The 27,964-nt window shown below is 39.8% G+C and overlaps 2 protein-coding genes across 8 annotated transcripts; one reads left to right on the top strand and one right to left on the bottom strand.

The window, feature by feature from the left end:
* The first annotated feature begins 1,406 nt into the window (after positions 1-1,406).
* Positions 1,407-12,554, top strand: ANKRD34B (ankyrin repeat domain 34B). 3 transcript variants are annotated; one of them, XR_006416331.1, is made up of 4 exons: positions 1,407-1,670; positions 3,155-3,225; positions 8,380-11,179; positions 12,109-12,554. XR_006416331.1 is itself a non-coding variant. In XM_044446764.1 (3 exons), the coding sequence occupies exon 3, from the start codon at positions 8,425-8,427 to the stop codon at positions 9,922-9,924; it is 1,500 nt and encodes a 499-aa protein (XP_044302699.1). In that variant the 5' UTR covers positions 1,407-1,670; positions 3,155-3,225; positions 8,380-8,424; the 3' UTR covers positions 9,925-12,554. The 3 variants fall into 3 exon arrangements, 2 of the variants coding, with proteins under 2 accessions (XP_044302699.1, XP_044302700.1); XM_044446764.1 differs by having other exon boundaries at positions 8,380-12,554; XM_044446765.1 differs by lacking the exon at positions 3,155-3,225 and having other exon boundaries at positions 8,380-12,554.
* A 2,709-nt stretch (positions 12,555-15,263) lies between these two features.
* On the bottom strand, positions 15,264-26,582 carry FAM151B (family with sequence similarity 151 member B). Of its 5 annotated transcripts, none has more exons than XM_044446685.1 (6): positions 26,140-26,581; positions 24,749-25,505; positions 22,829-22,991; positions 21,286-21,497; positions 20,760-20,895; positions 15,264-19,182 (listed from the first exon to the last, which is right to left on the bottom strand). In XM_044446685.1, the coding sequence occupies exons 2-6, from the start codon at positions 24,942-24,944 to the stop codon at positions 19,023-19,025; spliced, it is 867 nt and encodes a 288-aa protein (XP_044302620.1). In that variant the 5' UTR covers positions 24,945-25,505; positions 26,140-26,581; the 3' UTR covers positions 15,264-19,022. The 5 variants fall into 5 exon arrangements, with proteins under 5 accessions (XP_044302620.1, XP_044302622.1, XP_044302621.1 ...); XM_044446687.1 differs by having other exon boundaries at positions 24,749-24,874; positions 26,140-26,579; XM_044446686.1 differs by lacking the exon at positions 26,140-26,581 and having other exon boundaries at positions 24,749-24,874; positions 25,251-26,132.
* Positions 26,583-27,964: the final 1,382 nt, after the last annotated feature.

Below are 27,964 nucleotides of genomic sequence, written 5' to 3'. Positions count from 1 at the left end.
CAGTATATACAGATGTTTAAATTTACATATAATGGAAGAAGTGGAACTACAGCTGCTTGGCAATAGTTTTTGTAGTTGTTCAGCTTTTTAGTCATGTCCAACTATAAGTCTTGATCTAGTGCCACCTTTCAGCTGAACTATGCTCTGTCCACATCCTCTTGGATGGAGTCTAACTACCTCACTCATTGGCGACCTGCTTTTCTCTTGCTGCTGAGCATTCCAAGCATTATATATTTTTCTAATGGCCTTGATTGCATGATGTGGCCAAAACAGGTAAGTCTCAGCTTTGTTATCTTGCGAATCAAGCTCTATAGCTTTTGGACAGCAAACCTCCATGTTTATTTATCAAGAGATCTGTTTATTTGGCATGGATTCAAAACTGCAGATTCAAAACATAACCAAAGAGCCCCACTGAGCAGAATCAATTTTGTAGTGATTTAGTTACAAATCAGTATATTTTGCTGTGCAGTTCTAAATGTCTACTTAAGTGAATCTTTGAGACATTATGCTTGCCTGTTGCCTGTGCCCACACGTAATTGAACGAATCATGTGTACCAGGTCAATGTAACCCCCAGGCCTGAGATTTAGTAAGTAACACTAGACAGCAATAGGCTTTTAACCATGCCAGCAGCTTCTAGCCCATATGAAAATCCTATTTTTATTTTTATCCTTTCAGATGTGGATTTTACTTTCTAAGCAAGTTGTCCAAAGCAGAAGTAGGAAGGAAATTTTTTTCTTAAAAAGGGTTTTATCTTTTGACAGTAGAAATAGATTGGCAAAGATCGAACAGGTACAACTCTACTGCATCTCAGTACCAGAGAAAACCTGCACCTATTTTTAACTTCTGCATTCCACACAGCTTCTGCCTAGCTCATAAAGTTTTTGAGGGAGAAAAGGTGGAAACCTAAGACTGAAATCCTGTGCACATTTACTTGGAAGTGTGTCCCACCAAATTCAGTGCAAACAGCTTTCAAATACAGGTGCATATGCATTCGAACACTACCTAAGGCAAATCTTATTTGATGAAAAGTTACCTCTGTGTAGGCTTCAAGGCCAGCCCAAGATACTTGGCCTCCGAAAACAAAAGGGCAAATGTTGCCTGGCCCCAGCACAAGGGCCACGGTACCTTTAAAATGGTCCAGCTATTTTGGCATCCGAGGCAGCAAGTCACACAACACACCTCTCCCTGTTAAGTAAACAAACTATCTAGCGATCATTCCTGAAACCTACGTTCAGCTGCTTTCAGACATCCTCCTCACTCTACTGTATAATTGGGCCAGCCTTGATCAGAGGGGTGGGAGAACGCGCGCGCGCTCCCCGCGCCCCCGCTCGCCTACCGCCTCCTGGCGAGCAAGCGCACCTTTGGCTGCAGTTGGCTAGTTCCACGCGCATGCAAAGCAGCACGGAGGGAAAAATAACGCAGGCGGCGCGTCCCCGCCATCGTAGCTGAACGCAGAGGCAGCGGAGCCAAGAGGTGGGAGAAGCCAGAGCTCCAGAGCTGGGGCGCTCCCTACCCGCAAGAGAGACGCGTTTCGTCCGTCGTCGCTTCCCGCTACCAACTGTTCTGAAGCCAGGCGCAGGAGCAGCCGAGCCGAATTCCTGCGCAGCAGAACCTCGTGCTAGCGGAAAGCCGCTCTCCGCCCGGCGTTCCCCGAGTGCTGCTTCTTCGGGTAGGTAGCAGCAGGATAGTAATGGGGCTTCAAACTCTTTGGGCGGCCTTTGGCATGGCGGAACGCTTGGCTTTCCACCTGCGTGCCGATAGCCCCCTAGCTCGCCGCAGTGGCCTTTTCTGCGCTTCGGCAGGCGTGGCGGGCTTCGGCAGCGGCGTCTGCTTTTGCCGCTCTTCGGTGGCGCACCGAATAAAACAAGTGCCCCGGACAACACTTCCAGCCAACAACCAGTCGTCTGCTTTTAAACAGCAGCGACTGGAGCTAGAGGTTTTCCGGCTCTGCACACGTTTTTTTACTGCTTGCGATTTCGTCCGGTTTCTCACACACGTGCAAAAAGGCGGCGGGCGAAAGAAATAGGGAACGTAGACTGTAACTAATCGGCGTTATCTTTGCAAATAACCTACGGTTCCCACACAAGGCTCATGCATATGACAGCACGGCATGTTGAACTCGGCGAGACTGACTCCCAAGTCACCATAGAATTGTTTTGCGGGTCTGCAACAAGTAGCATGTTTGGACACTGTTTGCTTATTAACTGTAAGAGCATTCCGGTCCTTTTGTAGCAATTGCGCGCTCCAGGCGCGTTAGAAACGTTACATGCGCACCCGTATGTCCCAGAATAGCCAGTAGCCTAAAATAGTAAACAAACGAGGTCGTTTCAAACTAAGAAGCTGTTTTGGCTTTTTAGTGGCGCGCAGTTATGTTCACATTGACATAAAACTTGATGCTTTTACCAATTGCAGTTTGTTAATCCGAATTAAGATAATCGTAACGTTTTAACTCCTATACTTTTGAGGGCATTGGGGTGAAACGAAGCCGTTGTGTGATATGAGTAAAGTTGCCTTTCGTCGCGCTGAAACCAGCTGCAGGTGGTGAGTGTGGGGGTTGATAAAATTCCTGGAAAGGTTTGTCTTCGGATGTAGTTAATAAAATAAACACTGATTTATACAGCGAGGTTTTACTTGTGTGCTTGTTGTGCACAGCAGTCTGATAGTGATTAATATTTACTGAAAAGTTGAGTGTTACCTGGGAGCAAAGTCCACTGAAATCGCAGGAGATGCTTCTGAGTAAACATGCATATGATCCGGCTGCATGTTTGCTGAGGCTCATTTCTTAATATGGAAGCATACTGATGCCAATCTGTGTCTATTGTCCCAAGCTATAGAGGAGTTAAATGCTACTGATTTCCTTTGCACTTACTCATAGATGGGTGTAAAAATGAAGTTTCACAAAGGAATAAGCTACATCCTAAGCATTAGGCTGCATTTCCTTTCTGGTGAGACAGATGTATTACTTGGTATGATGGAATAAGTCATCTTTGAAAAGAGTTAAAAGAAAAATAGAATTCTCAGAAGCTTCTGCTGTATTTTTTTTACCATAAACATAATTGAATGAAATTCAGCCAACCTTTATATTTCTATAAGTTGGGTCAATTTTTTCTTCACATTTTCCCCTGAAAAATCATAATGTTTTGCAATTTGCAGGTACTCCATAGCTGTCCAACCATACACTGATGCATTTTGCATAACAATGCTTTGTTTGGCAAAATAACCAGGTAGGTGCCACCATAAGTAATCTTACTTCTGTATGAAATCTTAACTAAATATCTTTCCCACTGCTTTTTAGATTGTCTTTTCCAAGGGAGGTAGGCTTATAAATACATCAAATGACTAACTACTCCAGAGTTCCATGGATGTTCGAAAGTGCACCTGGTTCTCCTGCACACATGGAACTCCTATAGAGGAGACAGTTTAGAGGGACAAATGCGAAAGAGCTGCATGCTTCACTGAAGCTGCTGAGGAAGTCCCGACAGAGATACTTCACATTCATATTAGAATCCCCACAAGAAATCAATGGACCAGTGTGATTTAACATTCTGACAATAACTATGTTTTCCCTGTAATGTAAAAGATTTGGCTTGGTTTCTATAATCTTGTGTATTTCTCTGCTCCCATTGTCCATTAAAAAAAAAACTTTAAGCTTTCACAATTCTGTACCATGCCATTCATGTTTCTGTGTTAATTTTTATCACGGAAACCTAGAGCAACTTTCTCCAAACAGGTGCCTTGTTTATGGCTGCACTAAATGCTCAAGAGGTAGAGTTGTACAGCTACATCCAGTATTGACTAAGGAGTGGGCAAACACTGCAAACCTCTTCTGACTTGGAAGAAATTGACAAGAAGGAAGTACCTGAGATTACCAAAGGCACAACGCCCTGGCTGCAATCAGAGCTTAAGTGTCCTATTTTCAGCCAGTTTATTTAGAGTATTTATTATATATGTTTCTTTTAAAGATTAAATCTTGGCCCCTTTCAAGCTGCTGCTATGCTTTTCAGTATAGGGACTAACAACAAAAGAAAACTAATTTCATGCCTTGCTGGTTTGTTTCCCTGAAGCATCATTCTGTTGCATTCATGTACTGCTTGGGAATTTCTCATGAGCAGCTGGTTGGCCAACATAGGAACAGGATGCTGAACTAGATGGACCCTGGGACTGATCCAGCATGGCTCCCCTTGTATTCTTATCATCTGGTGATTGATAAAACAGTGTGCTGGACAAGATGGACCGTCAGTCCAATTAAGCAGGCTTCTTGTGTATGTATTTGCCAGTACTTACTCTGATCTGTTTGCCTGCACTTCATGCTGCTCAGTGAAACAAGTGAGATACTTGTTTTTGCTTCATACATAATAATTGAAGGGCAAGGATGCCTGGGAGGAGAAGGACAGGAGTGGAGCAGAAGAGGCAAGGTACAGCCACTTCTGCTTTTATAGCTGTGGGCTTAGTGATGAGACAAGATGTCTTGCCAAGCTGAAACTGAGTGTCATGACCCACAGTACTAAGGTTTTTTTTCCTCAACTGTGTTTTCCCATTTTCTCCATTCTTCTCAAGAATGATGATTGTTTCTATATTATTAGTGTTTGTAAACTATCCAATTTGTGCTGCTCAAGAGTATGCCAAAATTTCTTTTTTATTATTAGAATGTGATTGAGAGCTTGTACATTTACGATCTGTTTTCTTGTAGAAGTGTGGCATTTATTCAGTTTTTTATATTTATATAGCACCTTTTTCTGCCAAGGAACCCATGGTGGCTTACATGGCCCTACTTAACATTTTCTTTTCATAGTACTAGCCCGTGAGGTAAGTTAGGCTGAGAGTCAGACTGGTGCAAAGTCATCCACTGAATTTCATGACTGAGTGGGGACGGAAATCTGGAACTCCTGAGTCCCACTCCAGTGCTCCAACCCCTGTGCCACAGTGGCTGGCTGACAACCTGACTGAATAACATTTTAAGGTAGGGATAGTAGCTGTTGACTTTGCTTTGTTAGCTCTGTTTGAGAGTGCCCTTTTAATGATGAAACGTATTGTGATGAAAAGAAATGGCACACTTTTACAGGGTTTTTCCTCCCTCCTACAAAAACACTGTGTGAGGAAGGAATCAATTGCTTCTACTTTAGCTCCTTGCAAGGGTATAATCCTCACAACTTTTACTATACAAATCAACGGTGTGTGATCTCTGTGTGAAAATGTCAACTTTTTCCATGGCAAGTGTCATCTGGATTTACCATTGCAAACAAAAAGATGAGGAGTGTGGTGGCAATACTATTGATGACAGTAAACCTGATGTAAACCTTCGTGAGGTGGTAGGTGAGACCTATCCCCTGACCCCATTTAAATGGTCCTCCATCTACTTATTGACCAGGAAAAAAACTGGAAAACCTCAAAACAAAGTCCTAAATCTAGCATATTCTTCTTAACTCCATAACTACCCATTTTGAAAAAAAATCATAAGATTTACAGGAAAAAAGCAACTGAAAAAGCAAATTCTGGGTATGACCTAGGCCAAAGTCATAATAGAATATCGTATGTTTAAAAAATTTTGAATTATTATAAATAATTTATTGGGATTTAATGTGTAAGAACATAAAGGCATCACCATGGTAATGGTTCAGTAGCTGGACAGATCTTTAAATTAAAGATATGGTATTGCCCCTGTACTAGTAGCGTCTAGGAAATTCAGTGATGGTAATTTTCAGAATGCACCCTTACTAGCTAAAACAGTTTGCAAACAGTTAAATGTAAATGGACGGTAACCTATGAATTATAGTGCATTGTGTCTGCTGTTGGCATACTAGTAAAATATAGTGCAACATGCATCTGTTCTATGACAGATAAATCTTTTTGTGCATTGTTACAAGCAGTTAAGTGGAAAAGGATAGTATACTTTTGGTGGATAATAACATGCCTTCAGATTCTTACCATCATGAAGCCTATGGGGCAGGTAGCTGAAAGATTTCTTCCAACAGATTTGCATGTTGTCTTAACTTTGTATAAATGTAATGTTGATGGTAACTCACTGAGAGACATCTCAGTGCATCAGAAGAATTACATACAGTCTCTGCTTGTTTATTTGGTTTTAGTACTTGTACAAGGTGTTCCTCTGTCCTATTTCAATCCATATCTGCAGTACTGGCATTTTCTGTAACATACCAAAAACTGCTTAGGCCCAGACTTCTGTGCAAAGAAAAATTAAGAGAACAGCATCAAAAAATGAAGAAAAAATGAAAAACTTCATTTATTTATTTCATATTTCTACCACCCTATAGTTGAGGCTCTCTCGTAAAGTTGCTAACCCTTTAAAAATTGTAAATATTAAGCAGCTCATCACATTTTGACTGAAATCAGCATTTGCAAGAGTATAGAACCCAGACCAACATTCTAGCCTTGTCAAGGCTGAGATATCAAAGCAACATCCCTTCATAAGATGACTGAAGCTGGATAGGAATGGCTGTAATGCATTCACTTCCTACAGATTCTTTCACATCATTTAATGGAGTTAAAGATCAAGCAGGCAATCATATGCAAGCTTAGACAAAAAATATCCTGCAATTCCTAGCATTCTCCAAGCAGCCATGCTGGCTGGAGAATTCTGAAAGTTGTAAGAAAAAAAATAAGTAAAACAGCATATGAAGCATAGCCCTGTGAAATCTTCTGGGATTAGTACTTCCCTGAAGCCTTTGAATATCCATTTATTGCTTTAAAAGCATGGCATAAAGGACCACCTTAATCTGGCAGTGAAAAGTTGACAAGGTTGATACGAGATGCACACACAAGTGTGGGGGCTGCCATGTCTCTTGTTGCTTCCCTCCAAGCCTCCCTTAGAGTTGGCAGTTGGAGAAAGGCCTCAGTTATTGAATATCTACCAACAAGTATTGTGATTGCAAGTGAAGTTAAGGGAGCATCTTTGGGGGACACTCTGGAAGCACCCCCCCCCCCCGCCTGCTGTTGGATCTTCTGCTTGGTTCTCATTATCTCAAGCTAAAAACCAGAGGCCTCCGTCAATGATATTTTTTCCAATGATGACTAAAAAGGGGTGTCACCCTCCTTTGGCTTGTAAGCAGATGACTCAAGCTTTGGTTTCACAACAGCATTTGGACTAAGCCCATCAGTCAATCTGCTGCTTATCACATATGTGAGGACAGTACTGGTACACACTTTGAAACTGGTCTTCAAATTTACTGTGTCTGCTTGTTGGTCAACTAATTGTGGACATAAGCACTAATGTACTTTGGAAGTAGGGATATGCTTATGAAACAGTGGTTCAGGGTTACAGTTCTGATGACAAAATAAGCTTTGAGAACATGCTTTGAAAAATATATAATGGAAGTGGGTGACTGACTTCATTTTCTTGACTGGTCGCTGATGAACATCTGCCATTTTGGAATTTAATGTAACAGGTAGTGCCATATGCTATTAAATGCAAAACTGCAAAACTAAATGTATAAAAGTGCTGAGCAGAGATGTCAAGCATAGGACATTTTTGAGGGCATTCATTCATAGGGTTGAGACAACTTGACAGCATGTAAATAGAACAAACATACATCTGAATGGGCTTGTTGCTTAGTGACAAGATTGTGCAGTGCAGTAGATATACAACACACAGTGTAAGGATTCTTAATACTATGTACTGATAAATGTTGGCTTAACTTACATGCAGCTACAGGTTTGTATTCCTAGCCATCTCTGGTTGTACTTCTGTTAAACAATAGCTCCCTCAGTATTTGTGATTTGTCAGAAGGTGTTATAAAAAGCTCAAATGTTGTGATAGACCAATTTCCACTGAATAACATATTTAGCTTGACCTATTTGTCCAATTACACACTTAATACTCTTTTGAGATCTTTGTATCCTTTGCTCCAACTTGTCAGAGGCAAATTCACTCTCAATTTATCACAGCAAAAAAAAAATGTTTCAAACAGGCCTCTATTTGAAAATTTTAAATGGCTGCATTTGTTCAGTATAGCATGTTTTGTATTATAGATAATCAACACTGTCACATTCGTATAAGATTATCTGCATTGTCTGAAGGTGGTCGTCCTACTCACCACCCTGTCTAAAGCAGTGGGGGTTTTCCTAAGTCCAACAAGATTGCGATACTGGTCCCAGAAAGCATGTATTTGTGATGTATTTTCTGACAAACTGTTAAGAACTCTTGGAAATGTTCATGAAGATAAGCATGCACTTTTCAAAGCAGCTTTTCCTGGGAGGCAGAGCTTTGTTATGTGTATTTACAGTCTGTGCTGCTGGATCAGAATGAGAAATACATAACAAATGTATCTTTTAAAAAAAATACAATAGAGGCTCTTATTTTTCAACATCCAAGTAGCAAACATACATCAGGTTGTTAATCCTTTTTTCTGTCTCCAAACTAGGCAATATTTTCAACTGCTGAATTCTTCAGTTCAATAACAGAGAAGATGGAAGAAACCATTGAGCTTTCACCTGAGGGAAACTCTCTGATAAAAGCTGTTTATCAAAGAAGACTACGTCTCACAAGATTATTATTAGAAGGTGGGGCTTATATTAATGAAAGCAATGACCGTGGTGAAACTCCTTTAATGGTTGCCTGTAAGACAAAGCATGTGGACCGTCAAAGTGTTAGCAAACTCAAAATGGTGAAATACCTTCTGGAAAATAAAGCAGATCCAAACATACAAGACAAAACTGGAAAGACAGCTTTGATGCATGCATGCTTGCAGAAAGCTGGACCTGAAGTGGTTTCTTTACTGCTTAAAAGTGGAGCTGACGTAAGTCTGCAAGACCATTCTGGTAATTCAGTTCTAGTTTACTCAGTAAACTCAGAGGATAAGGAAACCCTCAAAGTTATTCTAGATGCTTGCAAAGCAAAAGGGAAAGAAGTCATCATCATTACAAAAGAGAGGTCTCCATCTGGAAGGCAAAGAACAAGGCAGTACTTAAATGTGCCTCCACCTGATGTGGATGATTCTCATTATCCAAGTTCTTGCACTTCTCCATCAGAAGTAGAAGTTAAAACAGCTCTGTCTCCAACAACAAACTCAGAAGAAACAGAAAAGGCTCTGTTTAACTTTAAAGATCCTAATTGCCCTGGAAAAAAGGAAGATGTGCCCGAACCACACTCTCCTTTAAGGAAACCACAAATGGGACCTCAAATGCAGCACCTGTATTCTGAACCTTGGATGAAACCTTCTACCTCGGTCTTAGATCAGAATAAAATATCGTCTTTACAAGAAGACCTTCAAGATATAACTCCAGAGGAAGAATTGTTTCTTAAACTCAATAATCTAGCCTTATCTAAGAGATTTATTACTAGACATCACAGCATTGATATAAAGGATACTCTTAATTTCCTGAAAAACTTTGAGCAAACTGCCTCAAGAAAAATGTCATGTGATGAGATAAATTCTAATTCACTGTTTGGCGAAACAAATCAGACTGAAGTTCCCACTGAGCAAAATCCAGATTCAGCTCAAATGAGCTTTGTTTCCACACTGGAAAGCATTGTTCAGAGGAGAAGTCTGGGTGCAAATCACTACAGTTCTGATTCACAGTTAACCACAAGTTTGAGACCTCTCACCGAAGACAGCAAATTACTTTTAGGGAAGAAGAAACTTCTCTCCCCTTCTCCATCATTGTCATCAAGTTCCAGAGAATTAACTGAAAATATGCCTCCCAGTTTCCTGAGCAGGAGAAATCATACTATTTTAGAAAGACGAGGTTCCGATCATACTGCCCTGGCTAGACCTGGTTTCCTCCCCCCTTTAAATCCTCATCCCATAATTCCAGATGTTTACAAGATTAATGCAATGGTTTCTTGTGGACAAAAAACCCTAATCCCAACTGCACCCATTTTCCCCAAGGACTTAAAAAGTAAGACACTATTGACAAGGAGGCAGTCACTACAAACAGAGCAGATCAAGCAGCTGGTGAATGTTTAGCTGAATATCAGGCAACAATGGTAAACAACTTGTATATATGGACAGTACTTTTCTTTGGGAACATGAGAGTTGGCTGCACAAGGATCTTGGTAGCAGTAGTGCTGCAGTTCAGTTTCATCAACTCACTATTCAACTCTGTTGAGATGCTGCTGGGAAAATGGTGTCCTTGTTGGTTGCAGATTATGTATACTACGGAAAATTGCTGCCTTCATCATAGATTCCATAATAACAATAAGAAACTATGGTTAAGATTCTTCATTCTCTGCACAAAGAATACAAAGTAGAATTTTCTGAGGAGGAATTAGTTCAGTCTTTGATAATGAGTCTATTGGTGCCTTATCTACAGTGTGTGATTATTTCTGAACAGCTATTACATGACTAAGTTATGTGCAATGCTCTAGAGAATTGGACTCTACAATGACAAAATCCCAGTGTTCTAACCCAGTGTTCTGAAGCCCATTTACTTCAATAGGCTTAGTCATGCCTTATTCTGTGTTAGATTGGGGATAGTGTCTATTATCCTTATGTCAAAGTGATCTTTTTAGAGGGTTATAAATAGCTAAGGAGAGCTGAATGAATATTGAGGAAAAATTACATAGATTTAGTAACTTGAAAAAAGGAAACGTATGAACAAATGAATATACAGCAACATTTTAAACCAACTACAGATCCAACTGATAACCAATAGAAAAGTTGGCTTAAAACCCATGTTTTTCCAGTTTTACAAAAGAAATGTTATATTCCTATATAATTTTCTGAAGACTTTGATGCTGCTCCATCTAGAATGTTTTTTTATTTTAAAATATCATGGAAGTGATCAGAACAGCCAATACCATTTTGTCGAATTACAACATTTTTAAAATCTAGCTTTCTACCGTTTTTGCATTATTCTCAAACATATTTTCCTCTGTTAGCATTCTTGAACTTCTGCAGAACTTTACGTACATGAGGTTGAGGAATTTGTGACAATACTTTGTTTTAAGTGTTGGGACTGCAATCTTACATATGTAGAAGAAAGCATGGTTGGGCTCAATGGCAATTATTTCTTAGACATGCACAGGTTGCTCTGTAAATAATGGAATATTCATATGCTGGTGAAACTTTGCCATGAGAAAAGAAGATTGGAGGGAGCTTCTGCAATCCAGTGCATGCCTAGAGAGAAGAAAATCCTGGAACTACTGGCATGTAGTGGCTGGGTCATGCTGGAAGTTGTAGGATGTTTTCCCTGTCTAAATATGCACCCATAATGTTTCAGGTAAGATCTTAATTGGGGACACTTTGATTCACAAACACTTTGTCCTTGCTATTTGATGTATCTGGAAGTACGCCCTATTCTTCATGCTACGAGTGTGCCTTCCCTTCTTTTTTCCTTTAAAGCCTCTCAGTTAAACATGCAGGAGTCTGAAGAGGGGCTGCGGAAAGAAAGAGCAAGGGAGTGAGATGAAACTCTCATGACTCAAGCAGCTGCTCTGTTTCCACTGCATTGGCTAGGAGCTCTTCTGTTAACTGCACATGCTTGTATACAGGCTTTTCCCTGTGTGATTTTTCTCCTACAAACATACGTGTAAAATGTAAATGAGATTTTCGAGAAGCTGATGTGCATTTTCTTTTGAGGTATGCAGGGGAGAGGAATCTCCTAGAGAATGCAAAGGCAACTGCTACCAGACTATCAGATGCAGCAGAGACAAGCCAGAAAGGAGCAAAGAGGAGAAATGCAAGATAGAGAGCTGTTCTGCATGGTCAACTATTTAAGCCATGGTGGGCTGCAGTGTAGGTGGGCTGCTTTATGGAATGGTCAAACCATCACTCCAGCTTGTCATGTTGAGCTGGCAAAGGTGAGATGGTTAACAAGCCACCTACAGCTCTAAAACAACCCACGCGTCTGGGTGATGTGTTAAGAATCCTTTTTCACTGGGTTGGATGTCATAACAAGTTGTAAACTGAATATTCAAAAGTCACTCAGCAGATTCTGCAACCTACTGTGGTTTAAATAACCTCACTGACAAAACCCACTGTGACAGTGAATGTGCAAAACCAGTCAGTATGTTTATCAGGGACAGTATGTGGAGATGTTCCTCCCACGGTCCTTCGAATTGAGAAAAGAAAAAACCACTTTGAGTCTCCACTGCAAGTCAAGTGCAACATGGATAGAAATCCACATCTTCCTCTTCCTTTTGACTACAGTTATCCTGGCCACGTTCCAGTTCTAGCTGTGTGTAGCTAGCTGATACGACATCAAAATACAAACCCTGTCAGCATCGTGACAAGGATGGGAATGTTCACACCCATAAGCACCTGCATCTATATTATCTGCAGAAAGAAAGCTGCTTCTTGAGATAGACTTGCTGGATTGTCGTTCAGCCACAAAGTTGTGCCTGACTCCTCGTGTCCCCATTGACAACATTCCTCCTCCCTGGATTGATGCAGCCGCTTTTTTACAACATACACGTGATGAAAGACAGCTTTGTTACTTACTTGTGTTTTATGGGATGCAAAAAGAGCACCGTTAATTGTAAATGTTATCATTAACTTTTCTGATCAGAATAGTTCCTGCAAGGAAACATTCATCAAAATATCTGTACTGCTTGATAACTGGCACTGTCTGGCTCTTTAAAAAATGTAGATTTCAATTTCTCAAGAATTCCTGGTCATTCCAACAGTTAACAATGATTCTATGAAAGCCCTGAACCATTAGCAGTATTTCGTTCTATGTTGTTAGGAATGTTTTGGTAGACTGTTTTATGTTAAAAAAATACAGTGGTGAATCTGCAACTACCTGACTCTACAACCACATTTTCCTGACCTTAAACATTAAAATACACAGGGGCAGAGAGAATGGATATTGCGGTGGAAGTGTTCATGGGCAAATTTTAGATTTCTAATCAAAGACAACCCTTGTTGCAAGCTTTAAAATTGGTGGGGAACTGTTTTCAGCTCAAGGACTGAATTCAGTTTTGGAGAAACTTAAGGAAAGCAGCTATACCACAGTGGTGGTTTGGGCTAGAGGCTAAAGGGTGTTGGGCCAAAAATACAATGCCAGTATAGCAAGGTTTTGCTCCCAGTAAGTCTTAGAAGAGTAATTTCAACCTTTTGGAATGAGGAAAAAACTACATAAAAGCTTAGAAATAGCCAAATACAGTGGGAGTGCAATGGCAGTAGAGCCAAGGAAACAGATGTGGGCATCTGGGGAACCTAGACCTGAGGTTACCCACCCTTTCTTTAATAATTTTAGTCACTGCGAAGTGGTGCCCAACACCCATTAATTCCAGTTACCCTGACTGTTCATCCTGGTGTATTACTGCTCTGATTTATGTGCCTATAAATAATTCATTCCATAGTCATTTAATATGCTCCATGCATGATGCAATGTAAACCATGCTGGATCAGACCAAAGGTCCATCTGTACACACAGTGGCAAACCAGCTGCCCACAGGATCCCTCAAGCATGATGGGTGCAAGACCTTCTCCAGCCGAAGCTCCTCAACAGGCATGCCATCTCTGGAGGAAGAGACAGCACAAGCCAGCCAGTAGCCACTGATAGCTGCCACCTCATGGATCCGTCCAATCCCTTTTTCAATCCATGCAGAATGGCATTTATCACCACTTCCTGTAGCAGTGAATTCAGTATTTTACACATTGTATGAAGAATGTTTGTCCTAAACCTTCCACCAATTGGCTTCATGGGATGACCCTGGGTTCAAGTGTTCTGGGAGAGGGAGAAAAATGTCCCCCTCTCTACTTTCTCCACACCATTATTTTAATCATCTTTAAATATCTCCCCTTACTTGCATTTTTCTAAGACTTTTGGGTATTACATTGGCCATTCTCCAATCCTCTGGTACAAGGGCTAATGTTAAAGACATGTTAAATATTTTGGCAATCTCTTCTCCCCCTAAGTGCTCCTTTAATTCCATTATCATCCAATAAAACAACTTCCTTAGTTGCTTTCTTTCGATACATTTAAAGAGTTCTTTATTGTTAGTCCTATTATTAGCAATGCATTACTCAAACTGTTTCTTTACTTTTCACATGGTCATTTGCATTTCCGTTTTGCAAGCTTGTGGTCCTGTCTGTTCTTTTCATTTGGGCAGGACTTCCATTTTTTAAAGGAAGTTTTCTTCTCCCTAATAGCGTCTTGACTCAAGGCAACCATAGTTTTTCAAAATGAAAATCCTTTTGATTTTCTTTTCCATATTGCACAAAATTTCCATACTCATCTCAAAAAATTCTAAATGTAGTCTAATCTCTACAAGAGAGATCAAGAAATGGCAATCTGTTGTTACTTCCAAGTGTGGGTGTTATTTAGGGAGCTGGTCATGGTCAATGAATGCTGGTAACATACAATCAAAACTTAACACGGTTATTCTTACTGAATTTTGCTGTGTTGATTTGTGCCCCTGAGGCCAAACAGACGTAGTAGTGACTCAGAATTAAACCTCCACATGTACATAAGTGGTAGGGGATAGTATGACAAGTTCAGCAACAATTTCTGATGATACAGGCATGACATTTATCTGGCAGGAATTGCAGTCTTTTCTGACACCATCTTAATGAAGACAAATCAGAATGACAAAAGATGGTAAAGGAAATGTGCAGATTTCTGATAGATGCTGCTATACCAACATCCCTGTTCATGTATGCAAAGTCCAACAGCGTTATAAAGATTGAAGATTTGAACAAGGGATTTCCACATGTATGTACTTCAAACACTGCAGAGTCTGCCAATTTCTTACACTGGTCTTACGTCCTCCAACTTTCTTAGCTGTTTAAAGTATTCTGTTCCATAAAAGCAAGATTTTGTTACGCACGTCCTCCTAATTCTAATTAATGCACTAGAGAGAATTTTTTTAGGAGGCAATATTCTACAAACGTATGATATAGTTTAGTAGTCAGAAAGTGATAGTAGCTGTGTTAGTTTATTGCAGGAAAAATAATGGAGTATTATGGCACCTTAAAACTAGCACAATTGTTGTGGGCATAACCTTTTGTGAATCAGAATCCACTTCATCAGATGGCTCATAAGTCGATTCTGATTCACAAATATTATTCCATAATATATTTATTAGTCTTTAAAATTGTCATAGAATTCTGTTTTAGTTTTTAACTACCTTATTTGAAACTATCTTACGTGAAACCTTGCTACACTATATAGAAAAGCTGCAGTTAGCTTTTCAAGGTAACAGATCAAACACAACATCCCACTCCCTCAAGTAATCTGTATAATTTTGTTTCAAATATTAATGAAGTTATTACATTCAGGCAATCTTGTCTGTATACAGAGGTAAGTAGCTGTCTTAACAATATCTTGTATCAGACAAATTCTATCAGAGTCACACTGGTAATTTCAGAAGCAGCTTTATTATGGCTGAAGAAAGAGATCATGTAACAACAAATCATTTTAGAACCATTAAGGTTTCCTTTATGTATTCTCTAGTGCACACAGGCATTGGTAATATGAAAGAGATAACCTGTATCTATAAGGATAAAATTTTTCAGTTTCCAAACACGGCACAGCTTTGTATGGGAGATAACATAGGTCTTACAGGAAGTATAGAAAAAAATTATTCAAATTTTAACAAAAGGCTTTATAATTATCACTACATGGAAAATAGATAGAAAAAGACTCACGATATTGGATGTGTCTTCTGTCAATATACAAAAAGCTTGGACCTGAATGTTGAATGCTAAAAGGAAACAGATGTTTAAGAAGAGAAGTGGTATTTCCTTTTGCTGCAAAATTAATTTGCAGAAACAAACTATAATGCTGTAGTTCCACTCCAAGACTAATTACACTCTAATATTAACAAACTGTTACAGGTAGCTAAAGAGTCAATATGCCTGCTCAGAATTCCAAAATACATTACCCTTTGTAGATGTTTCATTTTATCCATGTTAATATTTTGCTGAAATTAAAACTATTTGTTTTACCTTTCAGCTTTGCAATGTAATATTCCTCTTGAGTTTCATTCCTCTCAAGTGAAACATCACAGGCTGTGAAACACAGTGAGATGCAAATAATTCTACTTGCTAAAATTGTTGTTATTGTTATGTGTCATCAAGTTATCTCCAGCTTATGGCGATTTCATCAGTAAAAGCCCTCCATCATGTCCTGTTCTCTACAGTGGACGTATCAGAACCAAAGGTGTTTAAGAAACAAAAGCATGCTTATTTTCAGGAGCTTTTGAGAAGTGATTCTTCATGAGACCTTAACAAGAACATAGTTTGATTAAAGGCCTCTACTCCAGCATTCGCCTCATACAGGGGCTCACCGGCTGCCTACAGGAAGCCAACCATCAGGCCAGAAAGAGACCAGCACCCCAGCAATTCATATTCAGGGGGACACGGTGTCCAATCCCGGAGGTAATATAAAGCCATTATGACCAGTAGCCACTGATTGATTTATCCCTCTCTTTTCTAACCCTCTCTTAAAGATAGCCAAACTGATGGCCATCACATTAGTTTTAGCAAATCTCTTAATTTATATGTTGTGTGTCAAAGTGCTTCCTTTTACTTGTCCTGTTCAAAAGTGTTGTTCATTTGGTATAAATGTGATTAGTTGTTCTAATCAGACAAAGCTAGAAACATAAAATCAATAAAGAAATTACATTAACTCTATGGTGCAGAAATTAAGATTCTTGCACCATGAGGAGGGAAAAACAGATCCATCTCCATCTACTAAAGCAGCACAGTAGGACGCAGAGAGGGCAAGAGCTGGTGTATTCAGAAAATTAGTCACTGTTTCCTTTAAAAAAAAAAAAAAAAAGGTTATTGGCATCAGTTCAAGCTTGCTTTTCCCCTACCCTGTTTTTTCCATAATAATACAGGGTAACATAACAAACAGGGACTGTACACTTCCATAAAATAGTCTTCAAATGCTATTAACTAAAATACTTAAGCATAGAATGAGAAGAATGCTAGGACTCCGGAAACTATCTAATCTCTGTATTGTAATGTCTTTCCCAACCTGGTGTCCTATAGGAGTTTTGCACTACAACTGACCATTGGCCATACTAGTGGGGATGATGGAAGTTGAACTCCCAAATATAGGAAGAACATCAGGATGGGGCAGACTGGTGTACACACAAGAGGAGTGCAAAAAGAGGCTGGATCAAATGATTCTGTGAGTTGAAGTTACAAAGCAATATTTCACATTCCCCCCGTGAAAATCTTTTCTAAAAGATGATGATGAACTAATGGAGCTGTTTGGAAATTCTACAGGAGCCTGTAGGGACAATTCATAAAAGCGGCTTCCCCATCCCTTGTCATGAACAGGGGCCACCACTTGACTGTAGCCTTTCTATTCACAGAAGGAAGGCTGGTTGAAGGCAGGGGAATAAGAAGCATGAGAGAATTCTAGAGCTGTGGCACCAACTCAAAAACAGTACTGCCCGACTGCCCAAGGTAGCTCAGTGCTATATGTTAGCCCGTGAATCAGAACCCAAAGCAGGCCTCTGAAAACCTCATTCTTAGTGCCATTATATCCTAATCTTAACAGCAAACTCATTCATCCTATAGCCAAATTCGCATAAGCTACAGACAAAAGGTAGGAATTGGCAGGTTTGAGAAATCCACAGAGCAAATCAGTGAGGACCGAGCAAGCTCAGTGGGCAAAGAATGCTGACTGACTGCAGGAAGAGGTGGGAGAAGGGAAGAAATTGGGAGGCAGGGGAACAGAGTATCCGGAAATGGGTATGACTGGCTGGCTAGACCTTTGAGCAAGAGCATTCCATACAGCAACATTTTGTTTCAGGTCACACCGGTCCTTTGTAGCAATCGGGCCTTATTAACGTCAAAGGCCCAATATTAAGTTGGACAGTTCACTGTGCACAGATGTAGCACGGAAGGCAGGAGGCCAAATAAAGCAGTGGGAGCAATGTGATAAGCCACAGTGACAGAAAATATAGATAGCACAGACAACAAAAGAGCAAAGCAAGGAAGGAAAAATGGTATTTGAGAACAGGGCATGCAGTTTTTCCCACAGGCACCTTACAAGTATAGTGATAAATAAGCCTGCTGTACTTTAAAAACTAGCTTGTTTACTGTTGCATGACTTTTCATAGGTAAGGTATAAATCTCTTTCATCACTTCAAACTCACCACCACCTCAAGTAATTTCATGTATGAAATAAGCCTAGGCTATAGTAACTCTTTTCTGGACTTGCCCATCTTAGTCGCTCATTTTCAGTGCTCTGAGTGACTATTACAGAATCAAGAATGCCTGCTCCAAGTCCTTCAGGGTGCGATCATGGCTGAAGGATGAGGGTCATCCTAGCTATTTCACAGAGTTTGACTTTAGGCAGTTGGTCACATACCATGTTCCATGTTTATGAGAGCATAGATATAAGTATAGCTGTTAATGGATTTCCAGTACAAGGTACTGTATATGCCCACTGGGAACCAGCACTGTATTATTTAGAAAACTACTCTGGGGCAGGGGGAGGGGAAAGATTAGTCAACATTTAATTTCTCATCATGAATCAAAATGATGTTGGTGCCGTTAATAAACCTCAGTTATATCATGAATGCTTGGCAGAATCATTCTCTCAAGTCAACCATTAAGATGTCTGTACATAGTGACACCATGGAACCACCTACTGCCTGACAACAAAGTGAGTCTGATTGCAGAGCAGCCACAGAAAAGGGACAGCTCCACTTTGTCAGTGCCGAAGCTGGTGACCTCCAGAGTAAACAGAATTTCTGGAAGACCTTTTTCTCAATTTGAGAACTCCAACCTTGTACAGAGATAATGTCCTGAAAGACATAAGAACTGCAATAATTCTATTTTGGTTTAATCTTTGATTTTAAAAAAGGAGCTTGGATCCTACATTACTACAGCATTCATGGGGGAGGGATAATTTCCCCACAAATTTCCCTCCATCTATGACTCCTCACAAAACATTCCACACTTTTCCCGAAGATCTACCAATCCACAAAAGCAGAGTTGAAGAAGAGAGATGTCTCAGAGGGAAAGGGGAGATACAAAGCCTCATTCCATGTAATTTGCTCCAATCATAATATAAAAGTTAGAATCCAAGCCACTGCATTTTCCACAGTCAATGATATGATACCACAAGGTATCATTTGAACAGTCAGTTTTCTTTATGCTGTGATGTGCATTCCTATGGCTTTTCTGAATTCAGAATTTTGCGGTTCTAAGAGATCATAAAATACTCTATTTTTATCAAAGCTGTCTCTGATGTAGAGTAGATCTTCTACAGAATATTCATCATATTTTCCTGTCCAAATGGTCAGAGTGTATCTGGAATAAGAGTAACCAGAATAGATTTATTTTACATTAAATGTCAAACAACTGAAACAAACTAAGCAAATAAAATGCAGGTTGACATTGGTATAAGATTGGTATAACTCAGATTCACATGATAAAAATGGTTCTACAAAATAAAAGCTACTCTATGACAGTCATGACATGCAACCTACTTATTTTTGATAGTCATATTATCAGCTGTGTAATTCAATTATCTGTAAAAAAGAGCTATGAAGCTTCTTTAAATGCAGTGGCTGGCTTCCCAGCTTCATAAGGCATGGCTCATAATTTATGAAGCCAAGAATGTTTGCCAAGGCCCAGTGCTCTTCCCTCATCCCCAGCCTCATGCATGGATTGTGGAGCTTTGTTCCCGGCTTCTGTTCATCCAGAAACCTCTTGCAAGTATGGGGCTCTAATACCAGTCTTCCTGTGTTCCACTTAAGGTTTGAAGGCAGATTCTAAGTAGAATGAGCTGAATGTACTTGACATCATCCCAGTGACTGGGAGCTGTGCAGAAGGTCAGCAGTGTGGGGAACAGAGACAAGATGTCAAAGGCAACGCTGGCTTGTATGCCCCCACGCCTTTATTTATTATTTATTAAAAGCTTTTCTAACCCACCCACCACTACCATCTTGGGAGAGCTTACAGTGAAAACGAGTAAGAGAAAACAAAGCAGTACAGTATCCAACGACTTAAGATAATAAAAGCCCAGTTAAAATCATCTAAACATTATTTATTTATTTATTTATAAATAAATTTATTTATTAAAACATTTTTATGCTGCCCCATTCGCCAAAGCCTTGGGGTGGCTTACAACATTAAAAAACATTAAAACGATAGGAAAACAAAAAGGCTTTCGCCCGACGATGAAAAGAATATAGCGCCAGCACCAGGTGAAGCTCTCACCTCTAGTGCTTTATGCCCCATGCATTCTTCCAATGTCTGCATGAGATTAGAGTTGGTTGTTAGATCTGAAGTGGGCAATTCTGGCCTAATGAAAGTTAACAAATCCAGATTATAAGCACTACCTAAAAGCCAAATATTATTATATTCCTAAAGTATGTATAAGTTTTTTTACTTTGCTCAATTTCTATTAGCATCAATAATACTGAACTGATTACTTAATGTTAAGCTTTGTGTTTGTTTTCCCCCAGTAGAGGGAAACCTGGGGCTATCCAGACGTTTTGGCCTACAGCTGGCTAGGGCTGATGGGGGTCACAGCCCTCTCAATGCTTTAGCCTACAAGTTGCCCATCTTCATGTAGAGACTCCTCACTGTCTTGCACAACGGTCAGTGAACACATCAGTTTCTCATCCTAGCATGGAAAGTCAGTGTGCATTTAGAGCAGGAAGTACTGAACCTTGGGTCATATTTTTCATGAAAATAACCAATATTATATCCTCCTTTATGTTACTACATAATGTAACAGTGAACTAACATGAATAATTACAGGCAAACTTTTCGAAAACTTTTAAAGTATGATTTGTTTCATTTGCACAGAAAATGAAATAGCTTTAAATGACTGAAAGAATACATTACTAAAACAAATAACTAATTGGCATTACTCATACCTGTCTGATTGCTGTAATAACCACGTAAGTTCAGATATGGACTGGCGCACCAAAGCGGCTCTTACAGGAAATGTTATTGGCTGTACTAGATTGCTACATATTGCTGCCATCTCCTGCACCATTGCTGAACTATAGCCTACAAAAAAGAATGAACAGTACAACTTTCAAAGACTGAATCCACATCCTCAATGGCATCTCTTGTAGTCTGTAGCTTCTTTTTATTTAAGAACATAAGACGGTCTGAAATGACCAAGCCCAAGGAAACATTCATTACATTTTATAAAGGAAACATTTAAATAACTAATGGGCATTGTCTCCTAGAACAAAAATGGTAATGGTATTGCATTGTATCTGGGCAATAGTAGGTAGATGAATGTGTAGCAGGTACTAGTGGTTCCTGAAATAAGCAAAAGAACTCATCTCCTAAAGAGACAGGTAAGCTGTCTCTGTGGTTTTCCTGACCTACTCCTTTCTGGCAATGCATATGATCTGCAGCTACATCCAAGATTTTACAGACCATTCTTACCTTTATTGCATTTGAGATTAATCCAATCAGTTGTCCATCCCAGTGATAAAGTCACAGCTGGGAAAAATGATGTTACTGTGTCTAGGAACCCCTTTGCATCTACTACACAGTTACTTCCATTTGGGCCAGGAAGAATATCTGCATTCAACCAAATGGGCTGCCTCAGTTTTAGATCTCCAAGAAGCTTTATTGAGGGATTCACTGCTGCTAAGCTATAAACACAGGACAATGCATTATTGTTTATGTAGGGGAGAAATATGCAGTACATTTTAATACTACAATACATCTTAGGATCAATTCAAAGAATGCTCTTTTCTCTTTTTAAGATCCTCAAAGCCATGAACTTCCAGTTTAGAAAATTAATAGTGATGTTGTACAGACTGAAAATTTATTTATTTAGTTTTATAAGCTTATATACTACTGACTATATTTAAAATTATTAATAAGCTGTAGAAGATCTTGAAGTAATATATACATGTCAAAAAAACCCATTAATTGTACTGTAAAGCTCTATGGTTTCTGCTGTCTTTTAATATCTGTTACAACTGCATCTTTTGTTAGTAAAGTTATATATTACATCTGCAAGTGTCTTTGCTGAATGGTTTCACTGAAATTATTTATTAAATTTGTAACTTTAATGCTGAGGCAATGCCCCTGCCCTCAGCTGCCATGGAAAGAACAGCACCTGCCCTGTCTCCATGGTCACAACAGGATCCTTGGAGATGGGTGCATAGAGAGCAGAGGGTAGGAGATGGGTGTCAGCAGTTCACAAAGCATCCTGGTGGCACCAGCTTCCTGCCTTCACATTCCAAGCTGTGAGAATGATCATCTACTGGTTTTGCAGGGTGGAAGAAGCATGGAGGCTACTTTCAGCTCCTTACTTCTTCCGCCCTGCACAGGAGGACTGTAATCCTGGGTTCTGGGAATTATGAACATTCAGTCTGGATTGCACCCTACGCCACCTTCTGCACTGTAATTGCAACAGACAAGTGAAATAACTGAATAATTAAATAGGAAACTAGATAACTAAATAATAACATAAACATGTACAAAAAATGAGGCTTCAGATCAAATGATGAGCAGAATTGTTATTAAAGAAACATGAAAGTAATCTGCATGGGGGTGGGGGGGGACTTCCCAACTGAAATATTTCCTGACATAGTATTTTGATATAATTGATAAATAAGCTCAAATTAACCCTGATTAATTAACTAATTAAGTTTGCTACAGGACTTTCTAATGACACTGTATTCATTTTCCTACACAAGAAGATGAAAATGCTATAAAATGCAATATAATTCTAATACTATAGATCAGAACTAAGGATAGTATCCAATGTCAGCCTAACTTAAACACATTCATGTCAATGGATGAGTGGGATTAATACCAGAGACAACCCTTACAATGCAATCTTAAACACATTTACTCAGGAGTTCCACCAAGTTCAACAGACTATATTCCCTTGCACACATGCTTAGGATTACAGATTTAATTGTACATACTTATTAATCAGATAAAACCCATATATGGATTTCCCAAATACCTTTTAAAATCAAGCTTGATGCCCTTGTTAGTGTTTTTAACCTCATTTAGCCATTCTTGTAGTGAGTTATCACTAGATGTTTCAGGTGGATGAGCCATGACAGGTTCACTTCTTCCTACCCCTTCTTGAAGAAGAATATCTGCCTCTATCATGTGAGCTGTACCTGTTTTACACAGAAAACAAAAACAGAAAAAATATTTTATGTAATATTGTAATCTACTTGGAGAGTCTTCGGACCAGTACAGTGGAATATAAGTTGAAGTTGAATAAATAATAATAAAAAGCAACAGGAATTTCCAAAATTTTTCTGGATAATTAAATAGTTTTCTATTATTTATATCAAAGAAGAACTAGTTTAATCCAGTAGAGATTGCTATAGAATTCACCGAGGAACCACTAATTTGCCCTTTAACAAAACAGGTCTACTGCATTAAACTTAGATAAATTTAGCTGCTTTTTCTAACATTATTTGCTTGCTGAAATGTGAATACCTAGTTTAAAATATTAATGCAAATATTAAACATCTTTCACAAGAAATAAATACTTAAACATTTGAAACCATTTATCCTGACCTAATTAAGGCCATGTGTATATGAAAGCAAGCTTCTGCTTGCATGTCTCCAGCAGGGAGAGAAATCACACCTGCAGACAGGGGATGTTTGTGCAACTCACCAGTCTGATTACTAGCTAAGGCCATATATGTATAGCTCCAGCCAACAGCAGTTAGGGACAGGTTTTAGTGTCTTTTCCAATCAAAGAGCTGATTGGCATTATGTGAATATTGGGCTGGATTTATGCACAAGTGGAAATGGATCAGGGCTATTCAGTTTTATGCAGCAAAAACATTCTACGAATAAAATGCTACAGCAACAGTCTTACATGTAGCTATGGTGCTTTCATTCTATTAGTTTCAGTGGGATTTAGGCAGTCTAATTTGGGAACAGCACAGCAATTTACGTTACGTTATAGTCTGCTATGACTGTCTCTTGCACAGGTCACACCAAAATAAATGGGAATCAAATGCATGCTGTTGCCTCTCAGATTAAACACTATTTGCTCAGATGATGTTCTAGATAGCTTTATACTCAGCATTTGGAAACTTGAATCCATACTTATGAATAAATATTAAGCATATGAAAACGTTTACTTAACTGGGTGTTTTTTGCATTGCCACAGATTTTTACTATTTCAGCATAAGGAAAAACAAATAAAAGCATTCTGGATCCAGACTAAGTTTATCACATTTAGATCTCATGGATTTTTTTTTTAAATTGTTGGCTGCATTGGTTTCAGTGACAATTAAGAGCAACTAGCTAACAGAGGAAGCCCAACACCCAAAAGAGGCTCAGTGCAAGGGGTAAGAATTAGGAAGAGGTGCCCCCTACTGGTCCCCACTGGCAGAAAGAAACTCCATCATGGGGAAGGGGCTCTGTAAAAGCCCCACTGCAGCTTGGCAAGCTCTGCAGCTGAAAAGCTAATAGTGGAAGAGCTGATGCAAGCCTGCCAAAAGCCCCTTTAGCCTATGATAAGAGGGTTTCGATCAGGACATGCAATGGTGTTGCCTGTATTTCCCACCCAGGGAAATTGTTTGAAGGACACAGCAGAAGTCTCTATGATAAATGTAAATGAATGATGCTACAATAGGAAGCTTTGGGAAATAGTTCCAAGCACATGGTGCTTCTTGTATTTTGTCTACCAGCATGCCACGGCTACCAGGGAATGGAGTATCTCTATGACTTGATTATTATTTTTTAAAAATAAAAAACATATTCTTTTCTTTCCACAAATCAGAGACAATGTTGTTGAAGTTTATTGCTCAAAAAGTGTTTCCATGTTATATTATAAAATTAATATTGAAACTTTATAAAATTCTCCATTAAGCATTAATATACATTCAAATGTTTTCTAGTAGATACTGACTTTGTATTGCCTCTTTCATTTGTAACTTATTATTTGCTCTATGATACCAGATGATTTCAGCTCCATCTCTTGTCTTAATTTGCTTGGCATTCAGAAAGTAATCCAATATATTTTCATCTCCAAACCCTACATTGAGAACATTAGTGTGAGAACATGTTTTTCCAAGAGAATTTAAGAATAGTTTATTACACCACATTTATTAATGTTGTGTAAGTGAAGCACAGTCATGTCATAAAATAAAGCAGAACTCCATCAAGCAGCAAAACAGTAATAACAGGGGCAGTTATTTCAGAACTGGTAATCATGTCCACTCTCAGCTTATGAAAGTGTCTGCGATTTTAATCCCTAATCCCCTAACCACAAGCGGGGGAGAGGGGGGGAGGGACCCCTACCAGCAAGATCTACCAGAAAAGCTCTTTACTGAAGCGTTCACACAATACAGAGCAGCCCACTCTTTCAAAAGAAATCAGCATTCTTACTAACAATTCAAATGCTTTCATACCTTTAAGAGCAAATCCATCATCCATCTTGATCTCTCACCATCTACACTTTGATCTTTCCTTTTGCCCATCGTGAGCCTATGCTGTCGTACCACACTCCAAACTTAACAATGGAGCAGCAAGACAGATGCCTATCACTGTCTTACACACAAAAATATTTAATTTCTGTCTATCACTGACAGAAGGTTTATAAATTCAGGAGTCTTTCGGCTGTTCTGCAGACTGGATCCAGTTAAAGCCGCTCTCCGGGTTGAGGCCTCGGTAAAGTTACAAAAGTTCAAACACAGGGAATCAAAATTTTATATCAGAAGTATAGAGAACAAAATGTAAGCAGGAATGTGCAAGCGGCGGGCGTGCTTAATTCAGAAATACTTAAGGGAAAATAAATGGAATAAACAGCCTTAGAGGAAGTAGTTGTTATCCTACGTTACAAGAGTACATCATTTGTTGCGTGGACCATGAAAAGAAAATCAAGCCCTCTAGCACGTTAATGCAGCCAAATACAAAGTTATCCCCCTTACACTTTGGGTATTGTTTTGTCCTAACCGGCATATCTACTTGCAATGTTTATTCAGACCACAAAATATTTATCTTGAAACTAACAGAGAAGCTTGTCGTCTACTTAAAATATTTATTTTACCTCTATACTGCCCAATAGCCGAAACTCTCTGGAAGGTGCACAATAGTTAATAAAGCATAATAAACCCGATTTCATGTCTCCTTTGCCAATAAAGGAACTGTCCCTTCCGCGTTCAGTGCTAAAGATGGCGAGAGAGCCCGGCTCCCAGCACCCCAACAGGCCCACCCACGGCGACACCGGGGGCTCCCAGACCAAGCACTGTGAAAAGGGCGGAGGACGTGGCCCCTCCAGGCGGCGCGCGGCTCGCTTACCCCGCTTGCCCCCTTCCATGTCCAGCCGAGGAGCACAAGCTGTCCAGCTCGACTCAGGCCTTGAGCGCCGGCCGTGACGAGCGCGCTGCGTTGCCGTAGCCACATATCCTTCCGCCCCGTGCACGGGGAGCTCCAAAACGTGCCAGTCCTGTGTTTCGCATTGTAAACTTGTTCTTTTGTCCCTTAAAGGGTAAAGGGGCAGCGCAGAGATTTTTCGCTCTACCCTTGCAAAGAATGCACTGCTTTAATTAGGCTTGTCGCGCTTTCCTTTTTCTTATTCTCCCGCTTTTGAAGTCCTGAGACATGGCGATAGACTGACAGGTGGCATTCAGAGTATGCTTCTTTCAGATTGGTTGTGGTGCAGGAGTTTCCCCTGAGGAAAGCATGGGATAAGTAGGACAGCCATGTGCAGAAAGCACGAGCAGCTACTTTGGAGTACTTCTGTAGCCAGGAATGACCTTGCTCCTGAATGAACGAAAGCGGAGTTCAAGTCCACAAAGGTTTAGAAGCGGCCACCGCCGACTCCAGCTTTCAGGGGTGGACGGGCAAGGGGTTCTCTGCAGGTTTAATGGGAAGGGCTGCTAGGGGATTCTTGACCATGAAGAGGAGCGAGCCACCGCCTGTTCACCTGGCCGGTGGGTAAGCAGGAGCAAGCCTGAGCAGGAAATAAAGGGTGTAAATCACCATTGTTTCTTTCCAGTGGAAATTACAGCAGGGAAGTGTGACGGTGCCGCCGCTTTGGAAGGGCGTCCTCCAGCGGATGAGTGATGTACCGTTTCCTCGTTGCAGTTCTTTAAGAGTATTTTTAAAACTTGTACTTTTCCAATGTCCAGAGCACACTGTGCTTTTGAACAAACGTTTTATCTGCTGCATTATAATCTTGTGTGATTGTAATGCTTCAAGTATCGAATATTGTTTTGATGGTGTATTTATTTGTATATACATGTAGCAATTAGATATCTGTGGGTCTAGCTTCCGAAACCAGACTAGAAAAGTATTAAAAACAGTCTTTGGGATAGTAATTCAGAAGTGCTACTGAATTCAGGAAATTTAAGGAAGGGCAGGATAACCTTAACAGGAATGAGTCATGCCAGACTAACCATATCTCCTTTTTTATGAATTTGGTTTGCTCAATCATAGGAATGTTATGGATGTACTATACCTCAATTTCAACAAAGCATTTAACAGAATTTCTCAATTGTTTCTTTGTAGACAAGCTGGTAAAATGTGGGTTGGACAATGCTACAATTAAGTGGATCCACAGTTGATTGAGCAAATGTACCCAGCAAGTGCTAATTAGCATCCTCCTGGAGGGAAGTTTCACTTATCCTGAGCCTGACTGTTCAGCATTTTTGTCAAGTATAGAGCATTTGCACATCAAACTAGCAGATGACACAAATCTTGGAAGGATAACCAACACCATAGAATGAGCAAGATTTAAAAGGGTCCAGACTGACAGGATCACTGGGATAAATGGTAATATTCAATGTAAATGTAGTGGATCACTTACTGAATAAGAACCAGCAGGGTGATATGGTAGCTAAGAAGGCTAATGCAATCTTGGGCCACAATAATATATGCATAGTAAGCAGACCATGGGAAGTCATAGTTCTGCTCTGTTCTGTGTTAGGCCACACTGGGAGTATTCTGTCTAGTTCTGGATGTTCCATTTGGAGGACATTGAGAAGATATAGTGTGACCAGAGGAGAGTAACCCAGGATGATGAAGGTTTGGAAGCCAAATCCTATGAGGAACATTTGAAAGTGCTGTGTGTGTTTAACTTGGAGAAAATAAGATTAAGGGGAGACGTGACAGCCATCTTCTA

This window comes from Varanus komodoensis, unplaced genomic scaffold, assembly GCF_004798865.1.
Source record: "Varanus komodoensis strain SLA01 unplaced genomic scaffold, ASM479886v1 scaffold5, whole genome shotgun sequence".
NCBI classification, from domain to species: Eukaryota; Metazoa; Chordata; class Lepidosauria; order Squamata; family Varanidae; genus Varanus; species Varanus komodoensis.
This window is presented reverse-complemented; position numbering and strand designations above follow the sequence as displayed.

Coding starts and splice junctions, on each gene's coding strand:
- FAM151B (XM_044446685.1), bottom strand. CDS start 24,944: ATGTGGTGTAATAAACTATTCTTAAATTCTCTTGGAAAAACATGTTCT. Junction 21,498..22,828: donor ATCAAGCTTGATTTTAAAAG/GTATTTGGGAAA, acceptor CTGTGTTTATAG/CTTAGCAGCAGTGAATCCCT. Junction 20,896..21,285: donor TAATCTCAAATGCAATAAAG/GTAAGAATGGTC, acceptor TCTTTTTTGTAG/GCTATAGTTCAGCAATGGTG.
- ANKRD34B (XM_044446765.1), top strand. CDS start 8,425: ATGGAAGAAACCATTGAGCTTTCACCTGAGGGAAACTCTCTGATAAAA.